Here is a 26,412-nt window from a genome sequence, read left to right as displayed (position 1 = left end):
ATTGAACTAAATGGCAAAGATGCTCAATTTCCTGAGCACAAAATTTACTTGATAATTTTAAGGGAAATAAATAATTGTAAATATAATAATTGAAAACATTTTCATTTTAGAACTAATGGTATAATGTATACAGTATATTTCAAAATTCACAGTTTGAATTATCAAACCTAAGACTTTAAAAAAATGTTTTCCTCTCCTCCACATCTCTAGGGAGTATACATGCATTCATCACTGCCTATCTAAATGTTTCAAGAACATTTGAAAAGCCCTGTCTTGCAATAGTCATAACATCCATTCATAAAAATTTACATAAATTAGAAAGTGTTTCCTTCTGGCATAAGTATTATAAGTATTGGAAAGTGATCACTACTAATAAGAGCAATAATTAGAAATTAAGAACTAAGGGTTTCCAGAAGAGAGAGGTTAGTTTTACAGCTGGAAAGACTCTTACTAACTGTAGTCTCTGCTTGATCTTTATGAGTCTTGCCTTGATAAAGATTTAAAATTTTTAAAATCTTAATATTTTAAGTGCTCGCTTCGGCAGCACATATACTAAAATCTTAATATTTTAAGAGTATTTTCCCATATTTATTCCAAAAGATTGGTTCACTGCTCAGTTGAAGAGTTGGCTCTATATAGGACATAAAAATGTTGACATGCATGTGACTTGAAGCATCAGGTAGGATTTTTACAGGATATAAATGACACATTTAAATTGAGTCATATTAGTTCAGTTCAGTTCAGTCACTCAGTCATGTCTAACTCTTTGTGACCCCATGGACTGCAGCACGCCATGCCTCCCTGTCCATCACCAACTCCCGGAGTTTACTCGAACTCATGTCTATTGAGTCGGTGATGCCATCCAACCGTCTCATCCTCTGTCGTCCCCTTCTCCTGTTGTCAATCTTTCCCAGTATCGGGGTCTTTTCCAATGAGTCGGTTCTTCACATCAGGTGGCCAAAGTCTTGGCGCTTCAGTTTCAACATCAGTCCTTCCAATGAATATTCAGGACTGATTTCCTTTAGGCTGGACTGGTTGGATCTCCTTGCAGTCCAAGGGACTCTCAAGACTCTTCTCCAACACCACAGTTCAAAAGCATCAATTCCTCAGCACTCAGCTTTCTTCATGGTCCAACTTTCACATCCATATGTGACTACTGGAAAAACCATAGCTTTGACTAGACAGACCTTTGTTGGCAAAGTAATGTCTCTGCTTTTTAATAGGCTATCATGGTTTGTCATGGCTTTTCTTCCAAGGAGCAAGCATCTTTTAATTTCATGGCTGCAGTCACCATCTGCAGTGATTTCAGAGTCCAAGAAAGTAAGTAAAGTTTAATCAAGGGCCTATTTCTGAAAGGGCACACAGAGTGTAGAGAATCCACAAAATAACCCTCCCCCCCCCCACCAGAACAGTAACAGCAATCTCATTACCACCCCTAGGTCTGAGGGGTCTTAGGGCAGCAGTGGCTACAGCGATTCCAAGAAAGGAAGCAAGAGCTGTATGGACAGGGCACTCTAACAGAAGTATGACCTTAGGTCAAGGACAAAGCCAGCCCATAACAACCCAGACCCAGGAAACCAGGGCATACTTAGCTCTCTTCCTACCCTTCAGTCTTCCAGGTGGTGCCTCTCAGCCAAATCTAAGCAGAAGCTAGAGGACAAACGAGTCCTTTGAAGAAGCCCGTGTGGGCATAGAGCAGGGTGGAATGGCTCTAGAAAGACAATCAGAAGACAACCAGACTTTTTCAACAAGGGAAATGAAACAGCATTAACTGAAAGGAGGAGGACTTTTAGTGTCATGCATTAGAAGCATAGTTATTAAAAGTAATATTATAGAATCTTAGAATTAGGAAATGTTAGTGGTCATCTCGGCCAGCATCTTTCATTAGATATTCCAGGCAGATAATACCAGCTCCTACTTAAATACATGTGACTAAGCTCACTGCGTCATACGGGGCAGCCTGTGACATTATTGAAGATCTCTCTTTCTTATAAAGTTCTTAACTTACATTAAACCAAAATCCCTTCCCCATAGTGATCTTAGGCAGCTGGAGCAGGACAGAATCATCCTGCTATGGATATGGACTCCGGTCACGGAGCTGTTGTCCCCATCCCCACTGAAGCCTGTGCTGTGTGCGCATTTTTTCTAAGATTCAGGTAACAAAGTTAGAGCAAGCTGAAATCTTTTCTCACCTAAAAGTACTACGCCAATGTATCAATCAGGGTTCAACCAGAAAAAAAGAACCAGTAGGTGATATATATTTGAAGACTTATTGTAAGGTACTGGCTTACATGATTATTATGCGAGCTGTCGAGGCAAGTCCAAAATCCCTGAGGCAGTTTATCAACAAGGCCTGACAGGAATTCTTGGACAGGACCTGAAGCTGCTGTTCACAGCTGGAATTTTTTCTTCTTTAGAGAAACCTCAATTCCATTCCTAAGGCGGTTCAACTGTTTGAATCAGATCGACCCAGATCATCTAGGATAACTTCTCTTACTTAGATGTGCCTGCTAAATTCTGTCACAGCAACAACTAGATTCATGTTGAATTTAATAACTGGGGACTATATCCTCACCAAGAAGAAACACAAAACTGTCCATCACAACCAAGTATCTCCTCATCCTTATGTGTTCATCTAAATTTTGGAATCTAAGTGAAAGATTTTACATTTATATCTATTGTGTTTATTTGGGATTATTTCAACCTATTGATTATATCAATCAAACTCTCCTAGTTTTCTGTCATTCAAGTTTTTGATGAGCATGCCTATCAATCTTTTATCCAAATCCTTGTAGAAGGTAACAAGGCAGGACCAAGTTTAGAGCCTAGAGCCCACAATAATCCACCATAAATCTCTATTATTATATTTACCCACTAATGACAGATAAAAATCTACATGTGATGAGGTTGAAAACATAAAATTTTAGTTATGAGAATGCCTTATACAGAGTGCACTGCCCTTGTTTGGGAAGGTGCCTTAATAAGCATCGGTAGACAGAAAATAGGCAACCCCCTTTTCCTGTTCCCCCATCTCCAACCCCACACAGAAGTCTGGTATCAGGGAACTGTAGAATTAGCAGTTAATAAAGCAGAGAAAGCCATGGAGAAGTAAACCTTCCTTAGAGAGAAGGCTTACAAGTTGTAAAGTGAACCAGGAGCATGGGTTATACACGGTCATTGTGCTCAGTCACTCAGTTGTGTCTGACTCTGGGAGACCCATGGACTGTAGCCCACCAGGCTCCTCTGTCCTTGGGATTTCCCCACCAAGGGTCCTGGAATGGGTTGCCATTTCCTCCTCTAAGGAATCCTCCCAAACCAAGGCTTGAACGAGCGTCTCCTGCACTGGCAGGCAGATCCTTCACCACTGTGCCACTCGGGAAGGCATGCATGTTATAGAACTGGCTAAAAACGTTGTTAAATTTCATTCCCATTCAGTTTCTGTTTCAACATTTTGTGCATAAGATATCATAAAACATGGGATATAGGTGTTTCATATAAATGCTACTCCTCAGACTTCAGAAAAGAAAAACGAGATTTAACCTAACATTCTCCAAACAACTGCCTAATTCATAGTGATCATATCTCCTCAACTCAAGGTCATAAACTGTGCATAAAAATTTGTTCAAAAAATTAGAAATTAAGGAGGTTGACATCAAGCTGTTTCTAGAATATGAATATGTTTTTCCACATATTGAACGTAGAGGAACTATTTACCAATTTTCAGACCTCTACCAGTTTTTCCTTTTCCTAGAGGTTGAAACTATAAACAATAGCATTTGTAGTCCCTTTACCTCAAGGCAAGAAGTAATTTTGTCTGTCATATTTAATATGAATAAATATTTGCTGAATTAAATTGAGTTGAATTCTTCCTGTACCTTTACATTCTAAGATGTAAACTCAGACCTTCTGAATTCAGGTTCAGCACTCTCTATAATATAGGTGCTATATAAAAATAATAAAACTTTAGGAATTCCCTGGTGGCCCAGTGGTTAGGATTTGGTGCTTCCACTGCTGTGGGCCTAGGTTGGATCTCTGGTCATGGAACTAAGATCCCACAAGCTGTGTGACATGACCAAAAAATAAATGAATAATAACAATAAAGCCTTACATTTTTAGAGTACATTTGAATAGTGTTTTAGAGCTGAACACAATACTTTAACATCCCATTACAATTTTTTAATGGCATGCTCATTTTCTCTCAGGGTATCATCACTATAATTTCAACAATTAATACTTCCTTCTGAGTCAGAGTTGAGTCTAATAATTATCTTTGTTAAATTGTTAGCAAGATAAATCAATAATTAATCATGCAGTGGGAACAGTGGAACCTATTCCTGCAGGAAACTGGAACACTAGCTTCTTTGTCCTTCCTGACCAGATCCTTCCTGGCAGTTCTTGGAATTAAGTCATCATTAATTTTGGTGATCAGACCATATCACTCCTTCGTGCTTGGTTGGCAGGGGGCGGTGTCTTGGAATCTTACTTTAAGCCAGTCTCCACATTTTTTTTTCTCACTTCTGGAGTCTGTGACCAGCTAGGGTAAGTTTATCATTTGATAAACTTTATTGACTTTGGAATGTATGTGAGGACCCTGGGAAGTGCCATGCAGATTCTCTCCGCAATGGGGAATTTGTTGCCCAGTTGCTGGGAGTATAGTTCACAGACAGCCTTCAGCAACAGTTCCTTCAGGGATTATCTTAGGTGCAGACAACTGCATAACCCAAGGTTATGCCTCCTTCCAGGGAAAGCCCACTTCCAATGACTTTAGGAAGCCCACTTCCACTTCCAATCAATTTAGGTGCATAAAGCCTTGACCATGTCAGCCTAATTGGGACAAGTTAGAAGAGACATGTTAACTCCAGAGCACCCTGTGTGGTCAGGAAAGGGTTTTACTGGGCTTTTTACCATGTGCAAGCTTGTCCTGTTCACCATGTGACAGGCTGAAAATCAGGAGATGCATTGCTGGGGTGAGGAATAGTGATTTTATTCAGAAAATCAGCAGACCAAAAAGATGGTGGATTAGTGTTCCAAAGAACCATCTTACCTGAGTTAGAATTCAGGCTTCTTTGGTATTAAAACTTGCTGAAAACTTTTTCCTGTAGGAATCCTTTATTCTTGCAGCTGTCCAACCAGATCTTGTCACAATGTTCCTATAAACCTATTATCCTTCAGCAAGACAATTGTTGTTTTCTGTTCTGCAACTTTTTAACCCTATATGAATGGGAAAGTGTTATGCCTTTAAAGATCAGAAACTTGAGAATAGGCATTGATGTATATTTCAGGCTACAGGCAACATTCTTTTACAAAGGATGCAGAGCCAGCTTGAAAAAGCACAGGCAGTAGAGCACAAGGGTTAGAGTTAAAGGAATGGCTGCATTGTGGAGTCAGGCTTATTCTTTGTTACAGGCCTGCATCATAGCTTCTCTCTCTGCCCAATCCAGCTTCTCCCCCAGATACCCAAGGCTACCTCTTAATAACTAACCCCAAAAAAGTCTGGTTATCAGAGAACCCAATCTGTGTACCCTTTAATAGCTTTCCTATTACTTACTGAAAGTTTTCTCTGAATCAACACGTTTTGCAAATGAATTGATTTTTTTTTAAATCACTGAAGCTCTCCTATTCTGCAAAATGGTGATCTAACTCAATATAAAAATCCTACTGCTACAAATAGCTAAAATTTACACCTAAAGTATACCAAAACTCTTTTTAAATGCAGAGCTGAGCTCACAAGAAACTGAAATCCCCAGGTGCTAGAAATAATGGAAAATAAACCTATAAATTGATGTTTTGGCAAGCTGTGATCAGAACTGGTAATGGATGAGCCTTGAGTTTTAATCCTAGGCTGGGGAAATAAAACAGACATAAGGATTTTTGACAAGAGAATTGGAATGAAGAGCTATGAGTAAAGCTAAGAGTCTCATAGAGGTGTGCATACAGTGAAAGGGGAGATTAGGAAATACAAACAAACCACCCACCATTACAGGCAAATATCAAGGAAGCTGTTCCCCCTCTTGGCTCTCACAAGGAAAAGCATCTCCCTGGAGAAAACTTACACCACATCCCTGCACCTTATATAGATTTGAATTTGAATTTATGCCACCCGGTATTTTTGTGAATACTTTTCAAGCCAATATGTTCACATATATGAATTTCCTTCCACCAATAAGTTGATAAATCTGGAAACCTGACAGAAGCAGCACAAAATCACTTTTTGGAGAAACATTTCCACAATTTCTACATTAAAAACCTTATTGGAGATAAGCTTGCATGAAAAAAAAATTTTTAATGCACCAAGTTAAAAAAATTCTATTCAGGGAGAGTCAGTTTGCAAGTACATGCATCCACCCACCCACACACACACCCTTCCCACACACACACAGTATAAGGCATAGACCCCTCAAGTTTATGAAAATAAATCTATGAAATAAACATTTTTAAATGATTAAGAAACCATAAGAAAAAAGAGAAGACATCATGAAAAACAAATGACCATCTGTGCCAAAGAACCAAAGAGAACTAAGGAAAAACAAAAGCATAATAATTTAAATTAAGTGAGCAGATGGGTAAACAGAAAAATTAGACACTGTTGAAGAGAACATTAATGAAATAAGAAAAGATCAGAAGAAATTGCCCTGAATGCAACTCAGAAAGAAAATATGAAGTGAAAAGAAGAGACCTTTAGATTAAAATAAAAATATTGTACTCAGTTGTATACCATTTTCAAGACATGTACTTTAAGCATGACACAAAAAGATTTAAAGTGAAAGGACTGAAATGATATCGCAAGCAATACTAAGTGAAAGACAGCTATTATTAATTTTATACAGGATAGACTTAAAAGATAAAGACACTTAGTAGAGAGAAAGTATCGTCACATAGTGTTCATAAGAACAATTCACCAGAATGATATGATGCTGATCTTGAAAAATTAAGGAAAATCTGTTAAACTATGAGAATTAATAGAGTTTGGAAAAATTGCTAGATTTAAAAATTAATATATAAAACTCAATAGCATTTCTGTATATGATATATGAAAAGCAAAATATGATGAAATTACTTGAGTATTATTTAAAATAACAATAGAAAGTAAAAGGTACTTAAGAATAAATCTAATAAAAGATATACAAGATGTTTGAGAAAGGGAAAAGCATAAAACCTTTTTGAATAATATATAAAAGAAATGAATAAATAGTTATTATGATTGTGAATGGGAAAATTCAAAATTGTAAGATATTATATCTTATTTCAATTACAAATACAATTACAATATTCAATTACAATATCTCACAATTCAAAATTGTAAGATATTCTATCAAATTAGCTTAAAAATTGATCAAGAGGATTTTCATGGTATTTGACAAACTAATTTTAAAAGTATATGTGAAAAATGGGCAGAAGACCTAAACAGACATTTCTCCAAAGAAGACATACAGATGGCACATGAAAAGATACTCAACTTCGCTCATTGTTAAAGAAATGTGAATTAAAACTACAATGAGTTATCAGGTCATACCAATCAGAATGGCCATCATCAAAAACCTACAAACAATAAATATTGGGGAGTATGTGGAGAAAAGGGAACCCTCTTGCACTGTTGGTGGGAATGTAAACTGATACAGCCACTATGGAAAACAGTATGGAGATTCCTTTAAAAACTAGCAATAAAACTACCATATAACCCAGCAATCCCACTACTGGGCTTATCCCCTGAGAAATCACAATTCAAAAAGACACATGTACCCCAATGTTCACTGCAGCACTGTTTACAATAGCTAGGACATGGAAGCATCCTAGAAGTCCATCCAGAGATAAATGGATAAAGAAGTTGTGGTACATATATACAATGGAATATTGTTGTTGTTTAGATGCTAAGTCATATCCAACTCTTTTGCGACCACCTGGACTCCTCCAGGCTCCTCTATCCACGGAATTTCCCAAGCAAGAATTCTGGAGTGGGTTGCCATTTCCTTTCCCAGGAGATCCTCCCAACCTAGGTATTAAACCCACATCTTCTGAATTGACAGGTAGATTCTTCACCACTGAGCCACTAAGGAAGTGACTGTACAGTCCATGGGGTCACAAAGAGTCGGACATGACTGAGAAACTTTCACTTTCATTTCCACTTTCACTTGCATTCATACAAAGAATTTTGACCAGACAATTGGCAATGTTAAAATGAATGAATGAAGCTTGCTTGAATCAAGATGAATAAATCTCAAACCGTGAAAAACTTAGCTGCAAAAGATATACAGTATGATGCTATTTATATATAGGAATAACACTGGGTACACGTATGTAGTAAAAGAGCTACACAGTGTACTTTCCTAGTGGTACAGTACATAAGAATCAGCCTGACAATGCAGGGGACACAGGTTCGATCCCTGGTCCAGGAAGATTCCACATGCCGCAGAGCAACGAAGCCTGTGTGCCACAACTACTGAACCCAAGCTCTAGGGCCTGTGAGCCACAACTACCAAGCCCACCTGTTGCACCTGCTGAAGCCTGCGTACTCTAGGGCCCATCAGGCCACCACTACCGAGCCCGCGTGCCGCAGCTGCTGAAGTCTGCACGCCCAAGAGCCTTGCTCCACAGCAAGGGAAGCCACAGCAGTGTAAAGCCCACACAGCACAACCAAAGAGTAGCCTCCACTCTGCACACCTAGAGAAAAAGTGTGCACAGCAACGGGACACCCAGCGCAACCAAATAAATAACTGGAGAGCCACAGAGCAACTTCCGGAAAACACCCACCTCTGAAGAGGGAGCCAGGGGCAGGTTTGCTGGGAGGAGGCTTGCCTGTGTCTGTACATTGTTTCCTTACAACTGATACATAAAACAAATGAGGCAACATGTTACCATCTGTTAAACTGAGTGTGTCAGGCGGGGAGGGTGATAGTGAGGTATGTTCCATTTTCTGTGATTTCTTTGTATGTTTGGAATGTTTCATGGTTATTTAAAAAAAAGAAATTAGCATCACTTGACATAAAAAGAATCTACAGGTGAATATATATTAGGTATTTTAACTATCAAAGTTTTAAAGTTTGCGTGTGTACTGAAATTTAAATAACTGAAAATTATTTTATGGGGTGAGATAAAATTGGGAGAGTAGGACTGACGTGTATACACTGCCATGTGTAAAATAGATAGCTCGTGGGAAGCTTCTGTGTACCACAGGGAGCTCAACTCAGTGCTCTGTAATGACCTAGAGGGGTGGGGTGGTGGGAGGGGTAGGAGGGACGTTCAAAAGGGAGAGGATATGTGTATACATATGATGCTTTTGAACGGTAGTGTGGGAGAAGACTCTTGAGAGTCCCTTGGACAGCAAGGAGATCCAACCAGTCCATCCTAAAGAAAATCAGTCCTGATTATTCATTGGAAGGACTGATGCTGAAGCTGAAACTCCAATACTTTGGCCACCTGGTGCAAAGAACTGACTCATTGAAAAAGACCCTGATGCTGGGAAAGATTGAGGGCGGGAGGAGAAGGGGATGACAGAGGATAAGATGGCTGGATGGCATCACCGACTCGATGGACATGAGTTTGAGTCAACTCCGGGAGTTGGTGATGGACAGGGAGGCCTGGCGTGCTGCGGTCCGTGGGGTTGCAAACTGAACTGATAGGGGACTCACTTTGTTGTAGAGCAGAAACTAACACAACATTATAAAGCAACTGTACTCCAGTAAAAAAAATATCCTACATTCCCTTTGGGAATCAGTGACCTAAGGTGCTACAAATTATCATGTGCAACTAAGTGTCAACCCAGCCACTTCCAGCAGGCACTCTCTTCCACCCCAGAGGACATGAATACAGCATGCCACTTTCTTTTCTTGCCCCTTCTGTTCCTACTCACTACTGAAGGTCTTTCCATTATTCAAGGCCTCCCATAAGCATTGTCTTCTTACATAATCATGTCCAAACCAACCAGACTGTGAATTATCATGTGTGTATAATGATGCTCTGAATCATCAAGACCTGGTTAAATCACACTCATTATCTTGTGTTGGGGAAGGTGGAGAAATATATTACACCCTTTTTAGACGGATTTACATCAGAAAATAGTCAAAATAAAAAGAGATATGATTCATCTAATGGGGAAAATGATTTATATGAAACATATTTCTCAAGAGTCAGGTAAATGAAGTATTACTATAAAGAAACAACTTTAAGATACTTTAAACAATTACAGTAAATTTATTTTTAAAATGTATTTTGGACCTTTTATTCAAATTTTTCATCATTTGATAATAACTTTGTGTTTAACACATGATTCTGCATGTTGTATAGCTCTGAGAAATAGTATAGGCTCTGTGCGTATGCCAACTCATCTGTAAAATGACAGCCAATGAGAAAATTGCCTACAACTGAAGTGGTTTATGAATATTAGCACCTATTATAACTATATCTGTGTATTATTTGATTCTTCACTTTTTATAATGCATGTCTTTCTGATAAATTAAGGATTTTTAGATCATGAATTATATCTTTCTAAGTCAGGATCTCTCATTTTAAGCTTTGCTTAGTAGATATTTGAAGAGGAAAAAAATTTTTTTTTACTTATAATTTGTCTACTGTTTCCAAGAAATACCAATGGAGGTATTTATGTCTGAGGACAATGATCTGGGGACAGAATGAATAAATTTGACTGCTGTAAATATCTGTGCTCTATTCAAGTGTATTTGAGTTGATGGCATCTTTATCTGACTAAACTCTGCTGAGTCATTCTTTCTTGGGTGGAATGTTATTTTTAGAAATGGATCGTTATTCTCCCACCTTATCTGAGATTGTATCTTTCTAGCAGACGTTAAGGGCAAATTGAAGATCTCTTCTGATGCATTATTCAGAAAATCAGAAACTGAAGTTGGTTTATATTAAATACAATTAAAATTAGATAGATGCAGTGTCTGTGGAGGCAAGCTTTTCTGCAGAGCAAAGATTTTCCCATTTTATCTTTCTGTATCATTTTAATGGTGAAAGCACCTGATTTTTAGTCAGAGTAGAAGATATTCATCTCCTTTAACTCTCAGTGTCAAGACATTCTTTTAACTCTCAGTGGTCCTTTATGTGATTCATGAAGTAATAAAATTTGAGATTCAAACTCAGGAATTTATTATTCTTTTCCCTTTTATTTTTCTATATCATTTAGATAATATTTATATACTTGAATTTAAATGTTAAAGTTTTAGATTTTCTGATGAAACATTGAAGAAAGTGAGTAATACAGATTAAGGCAAGGGAAGGAGCTGAGCAAAGATAGTTTCAGGAGAAGTTTAGGATTTTGAAGAGCAAATTGCACTGGAGGATTGTCCCCATCCTACAGGCAAGGGGGCTGGGGTCTTGTGCTTCCACATCCATCAGTCAGTGGCTAGAGGCCTCCAGCGCCCTGCAGGGTTAAATATCCCTGTTGTAAGACCTTGCCTTTCTTGCTAGACCTCCTGGATTCCAATCAACTCCATCCCTATTTCTCCTCAGCCATTTACCAGCCACATGTAGAGCCATTGCACCGATATAATTTCAAACTCAAAAACAGCTGTCTCTGATCAGGGCCGTCTTCCTGCCACTTCTTTTCCCTCTGTCTTTCTCCTAGCGGTCCTGCCTTCACCTTCACAATGCCCTGAGTTGCCTCCTCCCTTTCGTCCTTCACATCTCTGTCCACTCTCCTCAGTATCATTTGCTGCCAGCTTTGACTGCCTGGCCCGCTATGACCTGCAAGCTCTCCGTCTTCATTTGAAATACACTGCCCACCCCAGTTCTTTTGTACCAACTGTTTCCTCCAAATGGAGTACCAGTTTAATCTTCTTGGTCTGGCAAATTCCTACCTACCTTTGGAGAACTGTCTGAAGTGCATTTCATCTGTGAAGATTTCTTTCTTTCACTAAGCCAGAGTAAGGGACCTGAAGTGGGTGGGCATTTGCTGTTTGTGGGCTTCCCATCATCTGTTTTACCCTTCTCACCATCCCAATTTCCTTTTGTGGAATTAGGTTTCCCCCAGTGGATACATTCTTATAGGAATGTAATGAGATGCCTTGTCTTCCCTACTAGACCCATCAGACTCATCAAGGAGCTGGAACAGAGAGAGGAAGGTCTTAAAAGGATTGGATCCTGGTCCACCCCAGTGGCAGCATTTGCCACTGTTTGCAAGGATGCTTTGATTCCTGATCAACCCCATTGAATCTGTGAACCTCCTAATGAGTTCCTTTAGCTTAAGTCAATCAGATTGGGTTTCTGTGGCTTACAAACAAAGAAGGCTCCTGTATTCCCACAGTGCCTTCTTATGTAGAGCCTACCAGATGACCTTGTAATTTTTGGTAAACATGTTTGTCTCTGCCAGGCTAAGATACAGTGTTTAGCATTGTGTCTAACACATGGTAAGTATCAATTCATACCAATGAAATGAACAAGGGAATGTATGAATGGCAGAGAAGGAGTTGTCTCCAATTTCACTCTTTCTTCTTCTATCTGAAACAAGCAAGTGGGCCATTTTTCTTCTAAAGATTTGCTTCTAGTCCTTATGAATGAGAGGATTCTGCATGAATTCCACAGTGACAAGTGACAGGAGTTAAGAAATAGACTTGATTAGAGAATTTTACAGTTGAAGTGTCAGCAGGAGGAGGCATAGATTCCTGTTTCGCCCATCATCTTAGAAAGGTGATCTGGATCTAGAGATTGATGGTTACTTGGAAGGTCCACCAACTACATGGTACTTTGAGTACAGCAATGAGAACACAGCCTTGTCAGAGGTGGGCTACTTGGGCATCTGGTTGCCTAGGAAATTCAGAGGTCCAGCATCTGGAAACCTTGGATGCCCGTGGGAAATCTCAGTCCTTCTTGCTTTTACAGGGTAGCCACTGATCTGATCAGAAGCTGAGTTTGGGTGCCTCCCTTCTTATGTCGAGAAGAGACAGCTTGTTTTCCATGTGATACCGAGTTAGCATCAGTATTAGTTTGCCAGAGATACCATAACAAAATACCATAGGCAAAGTGGCTTAAGCAGCAGAAATGGATTTTCTCACAGTCCTGGAGGCTGGAAGTCCGCAATCAAGGTGTTAACAGGTTCATTCTAAGGCTTCTTTCCTTGGCTTATAGCGGGTCACCTTTTCACTGTGTCCTTACATCTTCTCTTTTCTATGCCAGCGGGCTGCTGATGTTTCTTCTGCTTAAACAGACACCCAGTCATACTGGATTAGGGCTCCACTCAAAGAGCCTCCTTCAGTCACTTCCTTAAAGACCTTACCTCCAAATAAGGTTACATTCCGAGGTACTGGGGGATGAGACTTCAGCATCCAAATTTTGGCGGTTATAATTCAGCCCATGACAGTCCCCAAATTAGATAGAGAATATTGATAATAAGACAGACAAAGTAATAAAATGTCTAGAACTGTCTACAGATTATACCTCTGACAAAGACTGAAGTACAAATTCGTCTAGTTGGAGCAAGTTCCACAATTGCTGTTGCCTTAAATACTGCTCTGGGACACCCGCTCATCCTTTGTCCCTGAGGCTCATCCCCAGCACTCCTCAGTCACTGAAGAGCTCCTATCAGGACAGAGCAACAGGCATCCAGAGGACCCGAGAGTCATGAAAGTCCTTTACAACAACTTCAGGATTGTCTCCTCAAATCATTTCCTGACTGTACTTTACCCAAATTTGGAAATCATTAACCCACACGAAGAAAAAGTGTTGTCAAGATAACTTTACTGGTAATTAAGCCCTCTTATAGTACATGAAACTTGTATTTTAATAAGTTTTTGGAAATCCCAAAATTATGTCACATGTAAACGCAAAAACCATGACTTGAAATCTATAGTGGTAAATCATTTCTCTCATATATATGGATGTAGAGACAACCTTTCAAAATTTATTCTCCCTCTTTGAAAGCATCTTAATAGGACCGATTGCCGTTCCAAACACAGATTAATATGTTTTTCCCATTATTTTTAGTCGTTAGTATAGATAACCTATAACTCAAAGCAGAAATTAGACACTAAATGTTGGTGTTACTAAACTGATTGGATAACTTTAAGCATTCAAAATAATTGTAAACTGGATTGTAAATTGTAATTTTTTTTAGTTTACAAAAGAAAGTGGGCAGTTCTGATAGCTTGTTAGGAAGAAGAAAAGCAAGAACCGCTTAAAAAGTCTTTTGTGTTCTTGTTAATGAGGCATCAAATCCCAGAATGCCTCTCCTTTAAAATGGCTTCACATGTGGTTCACCTAATCAGAGGTTTCAGTGAGTGTCATAATGGACTTCAAGAGGCACTGTGATGCTATGGAATGATGTGTGTGTGTGTGTGTGTGTGTGTGTGTGTGTGTGTGTGTTGGGGTGGGGGCAGACTTTCCTTCTAAACAGCTTTTCCCATCTGTAAACTGGTGATATGCTTTGAAAATTGTGAAGTGTTATATCAGTGTTTTAGAAGTATTATTCTTATAGCAGGTAAAATTATGTTTCTTATTTTCCTTAAATAATATAAGATTTTACTCTGAGGTATCATCCCACAAGGCAAATTATTATTGATCCCCTCCTTTGTGCCTTCTTCAAGGTCCTAGGTGTGTTCTGGCATACCTACCCTGCCCACTTATTCCTGACGCTCACCCCTAGCAGTTCTCAGTCAGGCTCGAAAGGTCTTAGAAAGACTCTGGGGAGGACGAGGGAGCACCTCTCCCCCAATCCTGAGTACACACTGGCCATGGTATCTTCTGCTTCAGATAAGAGATCTGAGCACTAAAAAGCCCGGTATCTAAGATCCAGATAGCAGGATACACCAAGCCACCCCTTCCCTTGGAGACCTTGCTTCCTGTCTTCTGCTTGCAGGACTTTGCGCCCCTTTTTCAGAATGGGAACATCTCTCTCCCTCCTATCATCAGAAACATCCATGTCTCTCCTCCATCCTCCAAGACCCTTTCACAAAAGAGAGTAAGAGAATACTTTCGTAGACACCTTCTACCATCTAGCCAAAGGTAGGGTGATCTTGAAATGCAGAGGCTAAAAAATACGGAGAGCAAACCCCAAAATAATATGTCAGCACATCATTTTTAAAATGTAAAACACAAAATAATGTCATTTTTCCTTATTTGTCCATTTACAGTAAAACAGCAAGCAAAGAACAATTCCACGGAGGAAGGAGACCAGCTTTTTAAGACGGGCATCAAAATCCTCCAGCAGTCTAAAAACCAGAAACAAAAAGCAGAGTAAGTCCACCCAGCACTCCAGCCAAGTTCAGTTTCCAGGTTGAGAAAAGAGAGCAAGCCAAAATCTGATTTGTCATTAGAAGCTTAATGGTATAACAAATAAGCTTATTTGCCTATAAACTTTTGTTTTTAAAAGGATCAAATGGTGTTTAAAGACTCCTACAAATTATCAGCCTAAACATGTGGATAGACCTTATGTGTGAAACCATAGGCCCTACACATTAAGTGAAACGCAGAATAAAGGCACTGATCTGAGCATTCAAGCAAAAATATTGTTTTGGCTTTCATCGGCTCAAGTGAAACAAAATATGTACTATTTGAAGAAAATATGTATTCTTTGACCTAGAGTCGTTGTTGTTTTAGAACGCCTTGTGCTGCCTGACAGCTTTTGCGCCTCACTTAATGGTTTTTAGGACACTTTCGTGTATGTCATGCCATTTTATCCCCAGAACAGAATTACGAGTTAAGAAGAGTTTCATTTTTACCCCCTTTAAAACACTGGGAACAGAGATTCCAAGATGGTAGTGGGAGGTGATGACAAATGCACAGCTGGGAGGCGACCAGGCCGTGGCCACGTGGTCTCACACCACATCCCCTGTTCCTTGTTTCACTTGTCTGCTCTGTCTAAATGGGAGGCAGAAGTATCTTTCCCCCCTGTCCCCAGGATAGGGGGACAACCTGAAGTCCTATCAAGTCTCTAGTGACAACCTTGGAATTGAACTCTGGCTCTACCATCTACTGGCTGTGGGACAGAGACAGTTACTTAGCCACTTAATGCAGTCTAGCTCTTAGAACCATGTCTGACACGCAGTAATAAGGAGATAAGTGTTTGTTATTTTTATTTCTAGTCCTCTAACTGGTAAGTGGAAGGTGTGGAAGCGAAGAAGTCAAGTGTGTCTTGAACCTTAATAGAAGGAATAAACTCTGAACCTCCAACAAGGATGTTTCTTTTGTTTTCACACAGATTAGGCATACCAGCCCTATGGGATACTCCCCAGAGTTGTGGTAGCCAACCCGAGGCAGGGCAGCTGCAGAGTCCATAATTTCTTTCCTAAAGCTCAAAGCCTTTGAGACAAGCTTAAGAGTGTAGAGGAAAGGGTGGGGGGATTAAGTATGAACCTGGTTATCACAACATCACAACTTCCATTTTTCAAGCTCCTTCTTCATGTGACTTGTTGTGGGATATTATTCTTCATTGTTCACAATGATATTGTAAAACATAAATTATTATCCCCAAATCATGGAGGAGGAAATAGAAGGTCAAAAAGATTTTTATTTTTCCAAAGTGACAAGAAAAAGGAAGTAAGGGATTTGGTCCTCTCTCTAGGGAAAGTTAAATTAGAAGCACTTAATAAGAGCAAAATAAACCATCCTCAGCAAAAACTCAAGCCTCATGCTAAGTGTCCCTGAGGACTGTCATGATGAGGATGGAGTTAAACCAAGCCCCCAAAATACAATCCAGCCTTAGAGGGCAGTCAGCTCATTTGGGTGTCACTGAGAAGATGAGTAAGAAGGACAGGGAATCCTGAGCCCAGCCTAGCAGGATGAGAGAACAGTGGCGTTCTGGGAAGGGCTTGTCCCTGAGATTCAAACTAGCAGGTGAACCCAAGATGAGGGGCCCCATTAAGTCCAAGGAGCTCCTAGATTCAGCCTGATGGGACAAAATCACTCTTAGAAGGTTCTGCCTAACCTTGATAGGTGCCTTCCTTTTTTGACTTAAAGGATGGGGAGAAAACCCAGCCCTTCATTGCAGGGCCGTCCAGCAGTGCAGGAACCTTCCTGCCTACCGGGTGTCACTCAGTCTCAGGTTACTCTTTCCCCACCTATCCTGCTCCAGTCCTTGCCCAGGAATCCCAGAACAGCTTATGTTTGCAGCAGCACAGACACGTAGGAGGGTACATAAACCTGAGTCTGCTGACCCTTCTAGGCTGGCAGTGGTGGAGAACTGAAACCAAATCTCTTCATAACCAGAGACCCCAGCAGTTTCCCCAGATGTGTGAAACTCCTTCAGTGTTCAGGATTGTCTGCGTTCCACGTGAGCCAAATACAGCCAACTTCGCCATCTCTGATTCTGGTCAGGGAAGAGAAAAGGCTACGCCCCCAGACCAGAGGGGAGTCATTTTGCGACTCTTCATCCTCTGCCCTGCCCGCTCCTCGCCTCACCACTTCTCACTGAGGGTAGCATAAGTCACAGGTACTGCTAGTCCTTTTGCCTCATCCACACTCACATCTTGGTCTATTTCATTTGTTCAGTCTCTTCGTATGTATGCGAGGAAAATTGTTGAACAAGCTAGTGCTTCTAGAAGTACAGATGTTAAACAAGCATATGTCAGGGAAACACAAACTTGTCTGAAAGAACCGAGAAGCCTCTATGATATCCAAGGTTAACTGTCATTAAGACTTACTCATCAGTGAGGAAGGTTTGGAGATAAGCTTCTGACATGTCCTAGAGATGCATGTAGCCTCCCCTTCCCCCAGTACCCACCCAAACATCCAACACCAAATCCTCTAGAGACAATCCAGGCACCTAACTGAACTTTCTTTTGCCCAGTTTCTCCTACTTTTTCCCTCTTGGGGATTGCAGTCCTGATCTTAATCCCACCTAATTTGCCATGACTTTTCTCCTATCCTGGGTCCAGCTTCTGGTATTCCATATATCAGCTTGGACTGCCCTGATATGAGACAGATGTACCCCCTCCTCCCTCAGACTCAAAGTCACCTAGAGGGATTGGTTTTGCAAATTTTTGCTGCCTTTTGGGACCAGCAAATACATGGACTCCTGGCCCCTGCAGCCCATCTCAGGTTTCTCTGCTCTGGACCATGTTGGTACCCTTCTAGTCCAGCAGACTATGTTGTTGCGGCAACAAGCCATGTGACAGAAGAGCTCCTGGGAATCTGTACTTGGTACCATACCTGTCCCGTGATGCCAAACTCATGCAGTCACTGACCTTTGAAACCTTCTCTCTTACCATTTGCTTTCTGGCCCCCAGAACTTCCACTTGATTTGACCACAGCTAATTTTTTGCTAGATCTCCTGGCTTCTTTTGGTTCCACTGGGACCTACTCTCTGTTTACCATCCAGGACCCTAATGCTTACCTGGATAGCTCTCACCCTTGGCCCTTCTGGCCTATTCTATTTGGCTCCAGCCTTTGACCATGAGCAATTTATTTTAGCAACAGCATGGGTAAGGGTATATAAAGCTGAGTCTCCTAATCCTTCTGAATTGGTAGCTATGGTAGATTTGTGTGTTTATTCCTGTATTTGAGTCAAGGTCACAGGCAGAGGTTAATGCTTTGTGATCTTACTGCTACCAAAGGGGAAGTGATAAGAATAAAAATAAATCCTCAAAGCACTCTCTGTCTCCAACACAAGTTTTGACCTTGCAAGGCTCTCCATCACTACTTGTTACACAGATCAGGTCTGGGTGACTTCTGACCAGGACTCATAAAATGTACTGCAAGGCAATCCTCTGGTGTCTATATTTGTAATCACTAACTTTATGTGATTTACCCACAAATTATAGGAGAACAATTACCATGCCATAAAACTTTATGCAATAGTCTTAATAATAATTATAGCTGAATTTATTGAGGGCTTACTCTATATCAGGCAGCATGCCAAGAACTTCACATGGATTATCTCATTGAATCTTCCCAGCAGCCCCATGAAGTAGATGCTATTATTATCCAATTTTATAGATGACAGAGGCACAGAGAAGTTAAGTAACTTGCCTGAAGCTCTCAAACTAATTAATGGTAGATTTTAACCCAGTCGGTCAGACTCTAGAGTCCTAAAAATCATTATGGTTTTGTTTGGTTATTGTTTTTCCACAGAGTCTGGTTTTGTTGTGCTAAAGAATATACTCTGCTTCAGAAAATTATTTTGGAATGCAAAGGGACAGTTGTTCTTATGATAGTAACTTCTTAAGTGTGACATTGCAATTTTGATTTCTTAAAACTGATTTTAGTTATATTGTTCAGAGTTCATTTTATAAATCAAATACTCATAAGTAATGGGATTTACTGTGGGAAGGTTTGCTATTTTAGGACAAATGCCCCAGTTTTTCACTCCACTTGGTATACAAGCTTGAAGCATGGATGATATAGCTTAAATATTTTTCCTTTTCAGCAGCTTCATCATTTGTCAGATATATTTGAAATTATAGTCTTAGACTGACTTAGGGCTGAAAAAAATCTTCTGGTCTAGAGATGTAATGGACTATAGTTAAACTGTAGTGTTAGTAGCAATGTCAACCGGGTCCTTCTTGTTAAAAGCAGAATGAAGGAGGAGCAGAAATTTTCATTTTTGATACTCACACTTCTAACTTCATATTCTTGAAACAGAGCCTACATATTCTTTGCCAAAGCAGCTGATATGGGAAACTTGAAAGCTATGGAGAAAATGGCTGATGCTTTGCTATTTGGAAATTTTGGCATGCAAAACATTACAGCAGCTATCCAATTATATGAGTCCTTGGCTAAGGAAGGATCATATAAAGCCCAAAACGTGAGTTTTGAGAGAAAATTATATCTTAAATAGCTACCTCCTGAAATAACTATAGACAAATCACATGTGAGAGGAGTTGAGCCTCTGTTGCACAAGCCCAGGCCTAGGAAAGTTACAGTAATGCCCTAAATGTTCCATCAGGACCCAAGGCAGGGACCTGGGGCAAGTCCTTCTAGCTCCTGAGTGACTTTCAGGAACGGAACAGAGCTGCTCTCTAATCCCCCTTCCCATCTTCCACATCCACGTGTGTGTTTTAAAATAACGTGAGAACTCCAAACCCCTAACATAGTTAAATTTTATAAAAAAAAATACTCTGTATTTACCTATGCAAAGAAATATGGAACTAAATCTATTTCTTTAGGATGATGTTTGCCTGGTTTTTACTTGGTTTAAGTATTTTACAAGCTATATGGATTTGCTTTTCTATTTTAATGTGTGTTTCATTTTATGGGGCTTTCTTGGTAGCTCAGCAATAAGGAAACTGCCTGCAGTGGAGACACAGGTTTGACCCCTGGGTCAGGAAGAGCCTCTGGAGAAGGAAGTGGCAACCCACCCCAATATGCTTGGCCTGGGAAATCCCAGGGACAGAGGAGCTTGGTGGGCTACAGTCCATAGGGTCACAAAAGTAGGACATGCCTTAGTGACTAACCAACCAACCAACATTTCATTTTATTTCCAGAATAACATAAGCATTTCATAGAAAATCTGGAAAACAATGAAAACAAAACCCAAAAAAAGCCTCTCATAAGCCAACCATCCTGACTCCACTACTGTTTTTCTGTTTGGCTTCTTTCTCTTTTTACAGCATCATCATCACAGAGCAAGCGCATACATTGTTTTGTTTCTGGCTACCTGTACTTGGTGCGGTAGCAAAAGTATGTTTTCATGTTCTTGGTCTTCTTAATGAAAACATTTCTTTCTGATTACAGAAGAAATTTATGCTGCTTACAATTAAAAACAAACAAACAAAAAAAAACCTATGAATTCAGAAAGTTTGAGAAAGAGAGTAAAAATTACCTAAAAGCTTTCTTCCCAGAGATCATTTTTTTTCCATCCAGTACATGTAGAAGCTAAGCTTTGGAATCAGACAGATTTAACTTCAAATCCACTCTACCACTTTCTACTTAACAAAATCCTTTCCCCCTCTGTGTGAGGATTTGACCTTTGGTTCACCCTCTACTTCTGTTTCCCTGGTGATATGATAGGAATAAAATGTTCACTATGTTTCCAGGTAGTATTACTTGTCGTTGAAATGACCTCTGCTTGGTAAACTACCTTGAGAGAAACGCTCATGAACTATACATACCAGATGATGTGGTAATTCTCGCAGGGACCCTGGGCAATGTGGACTGACTATGCCTATGGACTTGTTATACAGGGAATGAGGCTTTCACATCAGGGGGGCTGCCACACCACCCAGTGCAGATCTCATCTCCTTGAGCCTGGTCTGTCATCTCAGGGACTAAAGATGAGGGCTGCTTGAGGACTGTGTGACCAGCTTCAAGGACTCCTACACAAAGGAGGCTGATGCTGCTGTCTGGCAGACTCTGCTTCCTATGCTACGTCTGCCTGAGCAGACTGACAAGTGTAGCCTCTTATGAGTCTGTGAGTTCATTTGAACCAGAAGTTGACCAGAGGAACTCTGATGGGTGGGGCAACCTCCCTAATTTCCATCTGTAGAGTTAGGATAATGATAAAACTCTGGGTACTGTGTTTATTTGGTTCACTACTGTATCTCTTGGAAAAGGCATTGGCACCCCACTCCAGTACTCTTGCCTGGAAAATCCCATGGATGGAGGAGCCTGGTAGGCTGTGGTCCATGGGGTCGCTAAGAGTCGGACAAGACTGAGTAACTTCACTTTCACTTTTCACTTTCATGCGTTGGAGAAGGAAATGGCAACCCACTCCAGTGTTCTTGCCTGGAGAATCCCAGGGACGGGGAGCCTGATGGACTGCCATCTATGGGGTCGCACAGAGTCGGACACGACTGAAGAGACTTAGCAGCAGCAGCAACTGTATCTCTAAAAATACAGTGCAGTGCCTGGGGCAAAAAAAATATAGCTGAATAGTGAATTAATTCATGATGAGTGAATTAACAAAGTTGTGAGGATTAGAATAATGTGTGAAGGCACTTAATTCCATACCTAGAACTTTATTATCATTCACCAGAAAAAAATACATAAATATTATTACTCTCACTATTATCCTTCTAGGATTTTTCCTATAACTTTGTAGAATGTTTCTTTACAAAAATGGGACATACTTTAATTACTGTTCCCTAATCAGCTCTTGATTCACTTAATAATATATCATATTGAGTTGGCCAAAAAGTTCATTTCGGTTTTTCCGTAAGCTCTTATGAACAGACTTTTTGGCCAACCCAGATAGATCTCTTTCCCTGTGAATAGATCCCATATTTGATTAATCAAAAATATAAAGTTCAAAAAAAACCCAAATGTTATCATCATGTCCACCACTACAAATAATATTACCTAATCCCTAGGTAATGAACTGGTGGACGTGTGCTTTGTCAGTGGGTGTATTAGTTAAGTCAACAATTGTTTCTTGGACACTTACTATACGCCACACACAATCTTGTTGATTGGAAGAAAAAATTAATAGATCAAAGTCCTTATGGGCCAATCTTAAATATAAACAAATAATTGCAGCACAGTTTAGGTGGGCTAGAGTTAAGGTAAAGTGCTTTAGGCATAGAAAAGTGTCTGACTGGCTTTGCCTGGGGCAGGTAGAAAAGGCTTCAAGGATGAAAGGAACATTTACACTCAGTCTAGAATACTGGATATAGGCAACACGAAGGATTTGTCTATACTTGAATGACATATTTGATGCAAGGTCAAAACACTTCTCCCAGAAAAGAAATCCCAAATTAACATATCAGGTACATTAAACATATGGACTGAGAGCTGACATCAGAGTTTTACTCCACATGCTCTAGGTAGTATGGTTCTGTGGCATGGACCACAGACAAGGAAGGCAAGAAAACAAAATGTGGATGAGGACAAATGCTTCACCTGAAAGGCCAGCATTAACCTGATATACAAAATTCAGCCACACTGTTTGTTGAAGTGCTGCGATACTGATTGGAAAAAGTCTCTGCCCCAAGCTCTTATGCTCTCCCTGACAACCTGAACACCCTTATTCTTCTCTCAGACTCCCCTTCCTTGCTTTAGCTCCCCATGATGTTGAACCAAAGTGTTATCCGGATGGGCAGGGAGCCTAGAGGACCCTGGTCCAGTGCTACAGCTGGATTCTATTCTAATGGATGCCGGATTCTATTCTGAAACTTTAACTATTATCCCAGTCATCGCTACAGAAAAATCTATTTCCCACAGCAAATCCTTGTGCAGTTGATTTATCTCCTTGTACAAAGAACAGTTAAAAATATGCTGTGGTACAAACTTTGCTTTGTTTGATGGCTGGTTTCTGGGACCAGGCTGGCCACATGCCATACTGATCACAGTTCTCTAACAGGACCAGCCGGTTGACCACCTTTCCGCTCAAGCTGTTTGTGCCAGGTTGATATAGAAAATGTTGCTGGGAACTGTGAGGACAACGTAGCAACAGAAATGTGGCTAAAGAAGCTGAATGGTATACTGAGAATGACAATGGAAGCGAGTGAGAGGGATAGATAGAGAAAACGAAGACACCCATCTCTGGGGAAGAGGTCGAGGGCAGTTGGAAATACTGAAGTGTAATAGATGGTAGAAGCCAGAACGCCAGAGGGCTTGTGGAGCCCTAATTTAACAAAGAAAACAAGAAAGATATGAATTCAGATTATAAAGTGGCATTGAGGGGGTAGGGGGAGAAATGCAGGTTCTGGCTATGTATAAAAGGGAAGCTGATGGAGGGAAAGAGGCATAATCATTTCTTTTCAGGCACCTTGAATGGTTCATCTGACAAAAAGTCCAAATAAACTGAAAGGAATCCCAATAAGGGCAATAAAAGCAACTAAGATTGTGAACAGAGTTCATTGAATTGATTTTCAAGAAAACTGTAGCTTCTGAATAAAACTATTCATGAATTAGTCTTCATGAAAATGATGAAAACTGAAGAAAGTGCAAGCAAAAATAAAAATAAAAGATATCTTATAAGATATTACACTATACCAGCTAGAGATAGATAAGTTTTGTATTTTTTGTTTCTCTGATTCTCATTTAGGAAGCAGAAATTCTGAATTAGGAAGGCTCACTCTTTTTTTAATATTGATGAGCTATTTCAATACGAAACTTTGTTTGTTAATTTGCCAAACAAGAAGGTAGGGCCTAAACCTCATTTGCTTTAAGAATCAAGAAATGAATCATTCACATTGTATCACCTTGAAATTAATTGAATCATGGTAATGATTATTAGCACTGTGCTACAATTGGAAAAAAAATCACTTTAGTATCAAATAATCATTTTGATAATTCTAGGATCACCTGTGTAGAGCATTTCTTTTTTATGTAAATCATCTTTTTGTATTAAGAGTACAAAAAGGAACTGAGTTTTTCATCAGGGTTGATCACATTTTTGTTTGGCTTGCAATTTAAGCTAAAAAGAATGACCACAGATGCTTTCAAGACTCATAAAATAATTACAATAATTAAATGCTTGATCTTTTTTCTCTTTTGATTTCTTATAGAAAAAGTAAAAGGAGGAATATTTAATTTTTAAACTGTTATTATGGAACCTGAGTAATTTACTTTGAAATTGATTAAAATATCCTCTACACTTAACTCTTTTAATTTAAATACCAGATACTATAACACAGCGCAGTGGTTGAGTTCGGAGTCTTATAAACACATCTAATTTGCAGAGTTTGACCTTTGAAAACTACCACTGATGTCATCGCTATAGCATAGCTTCTCTTCAACTTACAGCAATTTTTTTTTTCTGGGTTAAGATTTAATCATTCTATAATCCATCTCATTTCACCTCAGCCTTATCTCAGAAAAGACCGAAGACAAAAAACTTATTACTGTAAAGTTGTTAGGTGACCATGCCCAACTGTAAAGAAATAGGACAACCCTGACTATAATTGGCATATTTACTACGTGATAGTCTGTGACATCTTTTGTCTTCCACGAGTGCCTGCCATGTTTTAAAGAGTGAAAAAAAGTGGAGCCCTCCAGAGAAATAATTCAAAATCACTCATTGTTATTTTTCTGCTAAAGAGAGAAGCATGCTCTTTGAGTTGATTATTTGAGGCTGCAAAAGTCATGGTTTTAGTTCCTTACTTTGTAGTCTGAGCATTATACAGAGAAAGCACTCCCCCGCAAGCATAGGATGGAAATTAACTCCCACACAATCCACAACCTCCCGACCTCACAATTTTCTCCAAGAGGATCAGGCCAAAAAGCGTGGTAGGCTCTGCACAAAATGATTCAGTGTTGGTGAAAGTGTCTTAAAATACACGATCAACTAAGTAGAACAGTATCTTCACTTTCTTATACGAAGGTCAGTATATTTGTGTTCTATCAAAGTTTCTACATACACAAGATTCTAAATTGAGCAGAATCAAAAATTGCTAAGAGCTGCAAGAAAAACTAAATTATTTAGCCAATAACATTGGCTAAAGGTATTTTTGCAAGGAGCCAATTTAAACATTTTAAATATAACTATAGAGGTTAGAGGAGTACCAGGATTCCAGATGCCTTTCATTTGTAATAACAGCCTTTATGATCAACTTTCCTAAAAATGGAAACTTTGAGACTAAAGAGAAACTGATGGTATCATAAATTTTTTTTAGTTTATGAATTAAGTAGATTACAAATTTTAAACCACATATTAGAGGTATTATGCTTTTAGGAATTGAACTCTCTGCAGTCAGTTTCTTAGTTTAAAAAGTAACATAGTTCTTTGTCCTTGAAATTATAATAAAATGTTTAAGAAATTAATCATTTTCTGTTTTGATGAAATTATCAGACCTTGTTGTATTTTGATTTTAGGGAGACGTGTAACAAAGTCTTGGATTATATTATCATAAACTAGATGAAAAAGTAGAAATGTGGGCTTTGATAATAGTGAATAAAGAGTATAGACTAATGGATTTATGCCAAGGTGAAAGCTTTTCTGGCAATCCACCACAGGACACTGCCTATAAACATGTGCTCTTCAAATATTCCATCAGCTAGTAAGCTGAGTGCGTGCATGCGTGCTAAGTTGCTTCAGTAGTGTCCTACTCTTTCAGACGCTATGAACTGTAGCCTACCAGGCTCTTCTGTCCATGGGATTCTCCAGGCAAGAACACTGGAGTGGGTTGCCATACCCTCCTATGTCTAATACCAAATTGTTCTTAATATAAAACATGAAAAGAAATCCTAAAAGAAATCCTAAAAGAGGATGATGTGAAAGTGCTACACTCATTATGCCAGCAAATCTGGAAAATTCAGCAGTGGCCACAGGACTGGAAAAGGTCAGTTTTCATTCCAATCCCAGAGAAAGGCAATGCCAAAGAGTGCTCAAACTACCACACAATTGCACTCATCTCACATGCTAGTAAAGTAATGCTCAAAATTCTCCAAGCCAGGCTTCAACAGTATGTGAGCCATGAACTTCCAGATGTTCAACCTGGATTTAAGAAAGGCAGAGGAACCAGAGATCAAATTGCCAATATCTGTTGGATCATTGAAAAATGAGAGAGTTCCAGAAAAACATCTATTTCTGTTTCATTGACTATGTAAAAGCATTTGACTGTGTGGATCACAACAAACTGTGGGAAA

General features: G+C 39.5%; 1 protein-coding gene across 1 annotated transcript in view; it reads left to right on the top strand.

The window, feature by feature from the left end:
- SEL1L2 (SEL1L2 adaptor subunit of ERAD E3 ligase) overlaps positions 1-26,412 on the top strand; it is a 109,787-nt gene that overhangs the window by 41,067 nt on the left and 42,308 nt on the right. Inside the window, exons 4-5 of the mRNA XM_043883788.1 lie at positions 15,081-15,183; positions 19,528-19,690. Of these exons, the coding sequence (XP_043739723.1) occupies positions 15,081-15,183; positions 19,528-19,690 (266 nt within the window). The remainder of the gene's footprint in view (positions 1-15,080; positions 15,184-19,527; positions 19,691-26,412) is intronic.

The sequence above is a fragment of the Cervus elaphus genome, chromosome 23 (genome assembly GCF_910594005.1).
Source record: "Cervus elaphus chromosome 23, mCerEla1.1, whole genome shotgun sequence".
Taxonomy (NCBI): domain Eukaryota; kingdom Metazoa; phylum Chordata; class Mammalia; order Artiodactyla; family Cervidae; genus Cervus; species Cervus elaphus.
Note: the sequence above shows the minus strand (reverse complement) of the source record. Positions and strands in the feature narration are given on the sequence as shown.